At 29.9% G+C, this 5,944-nt stretch overlaps 1 protein-coding gene across 1 annotated transcript; it reads right to left on the reverse strand.

Moving 5' to 3' along the window:
- Positions 1-2,524: 2,524 nt before the first annotated feature.
- On the reverse strand, positions 2,525-5,619 carry LOAG_11923 (leucine Rich Repeat family protein; the record flags this gene model as incomplete). Its single annotated transcript, XM_020448443.1, has 9 exons — positions 2,525-2,704; positions 2,931-3,072; positions 3,451-3,608; positions 3,918-4,016; positions 4,478-4,630; positions 4,876-4,966; positions 5,086-5,228; positions 5,408-5,497; positions 5,599-5,619. 9 exons carry the CDS (start codon positions 5,617-5,619, stop codon positions 2,525-2,527), a joined length of 1,077 nt encoding a protein of 358 aa, XP_020301414.1.
- Between the last annotated feature and the right edge of the window lie 325 nt (positions 5,620-5,944).

The following is a 5,944-nucleotide window of genomic DNA, read 5'->3' on the forward strand; positions in this document are numbered from 1 at the left end:
AGACCAGTATTTCAGCAATATATTCCAATCATTGAATCAATGATTCAGAAGCAAAGCAGTACAGAAGCAATTCTGATACGGTGATTCTGTTGCAGATAAGTGTTTAAGTTATCAGAGAAATGTGATTAGCGGAAACTAGTAAGTGATAATTTTGCTTTTATCTGGAAGTCAAAAAATGCTTTAACTTAATATAGAGATTTTACTGCTGATTAGTTGCAATAACAATTATATAAACAAGCTCTCTAATATCAATATTAATTCAAGGTATAGCTGAATGCGACAAGTTTATCAACTTTCATCAAATATTGAGGATTTTGAGATTGGAAACATGGCCATTTTCAATAAAGTGGTCTGATATTTATACTAATCGAAATAATATGAATTTTTTGGATGCAGCTAAGATGCCAAAAAATCCCTGTCTTTTAAGAATTATGCTTAACGATAAGGACACCGAGCATTTTATAATTTTCCATTATCATTTGATTAATTAATTCATTTCTTTTTTTAAATTTCTCTTTTGCTCTTTTGAAGCAAATCCTCAAAAGCAAGATATTCTCGGTAATATCTTAAATGTTATGAATAGAATAAATTATTGGCCTGGAGCTACTGAGATTTATTTTGACACATTATTAAAATTTGTCAGTCATGTCATTTTAAATTTCTAACTATTAAGATTTGCCGAAGTATTTTGTTTGCCTTAGAGGAAGACTAATTCAAAAATTGCTTAGCTTATTTCGCTGTATGATCAGATACGATCGTTAAGTTTACCAAGTTTCCATCTATTTTGGATTTTTTCATTATTTATTCTAAATATTTCATTGAAATTTTTGTCAAATATTCTAAGGTATTTTTTATTTTGCCTGTATTGAATGAATCATCGGTGCTTCTTATCAATTTACTTCATAACTTATCAGTTACAAATCTCTTTAATTCAAATTACTTAAATAATTATTGTTAAACTTGTGATCATATGCCTAATCACTAATAGATAATGTCATTAGTGATTCTGAATAGGTATTCAATGTCCGAAATTAATATCATATTGATCAAAAATAGTGAAAAAAGTAATGAAATTTTATATCTTAATTAATTCAAATTATTTAAATAATTAATTTAAGCATGTAATCATGTATATGATTATCAGAAAATAGTATTACCAGCGATTTTAGATGAACGATCAATATCCTATCGATAAAAAATAGTGAAAAAGTTATAAATTCTTGAAATTACAAATTCAATATCGTCCATTTTCTGCTACTTTAACATTTCGCATTTAATATTTTCCATCCTTCAAAATCTTTCAATGTTTTCCCTCTCTTCGTAATACAGAATGTTTTATCCAATCTTTTTTTTTCAATTCCAATGTTATTTTTTTTTTGTTCGTTGTTGAATATAATCAATGATGCATTCAATTACATTTATGAAATCTCTTCAGATTTCAATTCGGTAACTTAAACGATGATGTATCAGTGAATAAAACAAGATAAGATTTGCTGATTCATATCCATAGTTTGATTTTTTTACGAGTGATTGATTTCTTATCTATACAACAATTTCAAGCATTAACTATTATACTAGTAATTAAAGTATGTTTGCGAAGTACATCAGCGATTCGCAGTAAACTTCATTTTTGCGATTCAATTCTTCTCTTACCAATTCCTCATTTTTACACCTAAAAAAAAAGAGCAGAATTCTAGTCTGATTATTTCAACACTGTTAGCCGGTTTATGTTATTTCATAAGATAGATAATCAATCATTTCGTCATATTTGTAACATAATTGTTGAGAATTTTTATTTTTATTTTTAATGCAATCTGTACATGTACACAATGCCTAATGGTATACCATAAAGTAAATCTTTTAGTTTTTCTCTCCTAACCTCAAATAGTTTACTTTGTCTACTTTAGCAGTGATAATTCTCAGTGCAATCATTTCTACGACACCTTTTTTTTTTTTAGCAAACATTCAAATTTTTTAAAATCAAGATTAACATATATTGTTTATTGTCTCGAAATTGTGTAAAAGAAAATTTATTAATATCATTAAAGAAGAATGTATTTAAAGGATTCAAAAACAATAATACTGCGATTATAATGCAAGTTATACAACAATGTGAAGAAGGAATTTGTGTCTATTTATTACCGCAAATAATAAAAAAGGCTCATGCAGAAAATGCAATATTTTCATTCGAGGAAGCAGCAAATCTCCCCGATGAAAGATGCGACCTATCTTGATTAATGACGGTGCTAGAAGTTCAATAGATGAAATAGAAGTTGATGAAGAATAAAATATGCAAATCAAAATGATTTGAAAATCGACGTAGATCGATTAATAAAACTATTTCGGGTAAGTTAAAGTAACACTGTTATAAATTTAAATTCATACTTTACATTTCTTTCAAATGATGTAATCTCCAAGCAATCCGTTTCCCTATATAAACCAACACTGTAATAAAGGACAAAATATCATCAGCGCCAAGAAAAAAGAATAATGTTGCTTGCATGATAGTATGCTAACATCACAATCACCAGAAGAATACCGTAAAAATGAGAAATGTTGCTGAGAATATTGTGCTGCCTGCATTTGATGTAACGGTAAGAGATACGGTACAGTCTAGCTTTTCCAACGGTACATTGACAAGCTCAAATCCAGCATAGTCGGGTGGACTGGCTCGATGACATGAAAGCTGTTGTTTGTCACGAATCTCAAAAAATGAAGGATGTATTGAATGGTTACGAATTATCGTCAGCATCTTAATTTCTCTAATTTAATAAGATAAATGAAAGTATATCAGATAGAAGCGGATCTTTTTTTTTAAGTCTTAAGACAATTTCAATACTTCAGTCGATTGAAATTATATATTTATATCACTTCCCTTTTTCGGACATCTTTGAAATCTATTTAAGCTACAAAAAATGTGGAATACGTACTTTATCGGTACTTCGGACCCATTTGATGTAGGTAATACTCTCACAATTGCAATGAAACGAATTTCTTAATAACAGCGAATTTGGCTGCACATGTTTACCGATTCCTTGTCGGAATATTTCATCCAGTTGACGGATATGATTCCTAGAGAAAATAAATCACGGATGGTTGTAACACAATTACAGAAGCATACAAGGCAAATTACCAACCAGTATTTAAATCAAGCGTCAGCAACTAAGCCTACTAAGCTAGTGAAATACAAGAAAGTAAATACTAAGGTAAAAAAATTTCAATACAAGAAGACTGCAATCAGTTCTCACATAAAACATTTAAAGCGGAAGTTTTTTAGATTTATATCTATGAAATAGAGGAACAATACATCCCAAATGAAAATATATCCCAAAATAGTAATGCATTTCAAGTACTCGAATGTTTCATAAAAAAACACATTTTTCATTTTATTCAAGGAATTTTTTTTTCAAAATTTAAAATGAACAAAAAAAAGAATAAAAAAATTGCTACCTGCTGAGATCAATGGTCTCAATTTTGGATAAACAAGTCGTATTAAGATTGATCGTTTGAAGAAAATTCTGGCGCAAATCGAGGTACCTCAAGGACGGGAATGGACATGGTAAATTGTAGGGTAGTTTGGTTAAATAGTTGTAGCTCAGATCAATATACTGTAATAATATATTGTCAGTAGCGGTTTTTCGGTTAATGATGACAGGAGAAGGAAGTTTAAGTTGTCACATTCCTCAGCTTCATTATCATTGTTACTACTCTTTATCCGACAATAAATGATCTCTCATGATACAATACATTACTTTACCATGTATTCATCAACAACTTACTTTTTTGGAAAAAAAAAAACTTTCTGGTATTCAACAATGCTATGCACTTAATTAGTGTTTTACGCCTTCCGGAAGTAGCAAACGTTGTTCAAGCATCAGTAAGATATTTTTATTTTTAAAATTTGAAAAAAGAATTACAGTTAGCTGCTGTAAATTAGCTTCCCTGAACATTCGCATCATCAGCGAAAATTGTACGGTACGATTGACAAGAAGCGTGAATGCTCGCCTCAAATATAGCTAAAAAAGAAATGTATATAGGATGGAACTTTTTATTATTTATTGATTGCATAAATTCACATAAATTGGTAAGTTCAATCAATCTGACATATTAGTATTTAATACATTGAAAGTTTAATTAAGCTAAAATTGAAATTAAAATTCATTCTATAGTTCCTATTCAGAACTTCATCTCGAAGTTCTTTATTGTCAATAAGCGTCACTATCAATTCCCAAATTAATGTTATTCACTCATTACTCCTCATCATGCAGGTAGGATGGATGCAGACAGCGAATGAAAATTGAATCTGATTCCACTGGATTAATTTGCAATTTGGATAGTATTTTAAAATATCAAATAATCTTTATTTAAATTTATATTCCGAGAAGCAGCGTATATTTCCCCGCACCAACAATCAATCATCAAAAAAAGTCTTTTCTTCCCTTTTCTTTCCCAATTATATTCCCAAAGTTCGACTCACCTGCTTCAATTTTGGAGTATGTGACAAAAAATTGATATCCTCTTCTTTCAGTACTATTTCGTTATTACTCAAATCGAGGACCAATAAATTTGGCAATCCCCGTAGTGCATTCGAATGCAGATTCACAATGTAATTTGCAGAGATATTTAGCACCTGCAATAAAAAGTGAACTAAATTTAATTAAGAAATTAGCCATTGTTGCTCCACCATTACAATTTTATCCATTGATCAATTAGATTTTAATTTCGATAGTTACATAACTTTAATCTTAAGACGAAATCTGAACTGGAAGGAATAAAAGCGCCAATTTTATCAATAGTTTGTTTATTTGAAAATTTAACAAAAGCTCCCAGTGGTGAGAAAAAAATCCCAACATCTATTTCAATATTTCGAATCACCTCGAGATTTTCATGTTGATGTTGTCCAAATAATGGGCTATCGGGTAGATCTTGAAAGTTATTCCCATGAAATGTCACTTTCCGAAGATGCCTGGAAAGTGAAGAAACAATTTCATTGTCATTGGACAAAACACAAATAACACATGGAATTTAATTACCACTTGTCCTGTATTAACAATGAAATTCGAATAATTAATATACATTAATCACCTGTAATGATTATTTACATGGAGGAAAACATCTGTATCAACAAACTGAGCATTTATGCAAGATAATTCGCTATCCTGCTCGCGACATTGACAAGCTGCATAATCACTCAGCGAACCTTGGCATTGGAGGCGAGAATTTGGATCCTAAAGATCAGATTAATCAATGATTATTATCACTTAATCTGCATCTTTTTTTTCTCTCTCTCCCTTATAATTACAGAAATACATCTGCTGACATTCATTAGAAGCATTCTAATGAAAGATGTGATTAGTAATAACATATAATGAGTGATAATAGGTCAAAGAAAAAAAAAAAAACCTACTTCCGAAATAGCCTGTCGCTTAGCTTTTACTGCACCAAAAGCGCAGAAAGCCAGAAAAAACCGGACTACATGCAACAATGCGACAGTGAACTGAAAAAAATGAAAATTGGTTAACTTTAAGAAATTCAACAGTTTTAGTTTACGTAACTCTTTCTATCTAATGTAAAATCATTTTCCTTCAATAAATCTACTCTTTTGATCTCCCTGTTCATTTTTAACTAGAAATTTTAAGAAAATAAAATTGTTACACATATAATTATGTCATTGCACAATGACCTGGAGACATCATTAACCTTTGACACTTTCTAATCTTCTTTCAAAAATTCATCTCAAAACTAACTATATATTTTCATCCTTCAAGGCTAATTAAATGGGATAAAAATTTGACAATGGTATGCCTTAGTACAGTGATTGATTCTAATTGATAAAATAGATGTGAATTATATTTTATTCATTCCAGTAACTCATTAAGTAAATGAGATATTAAAAAGAGAGAAAGGGAGAGAGAGAGAGAGAGAGAGAGAGAGAGAGAGAGAA

This window comes from Loa loa (assembly GCF_000183805.2).
Source record: "Loa loa unplaced genomic scaffold supercont3.54, whole genome shotgun sequence".
NCBI lineage: Eukaryota > Metazoa > Nematoda > Chromadorea > Rhabditida > Onchocercidae > Loa > Loa loa.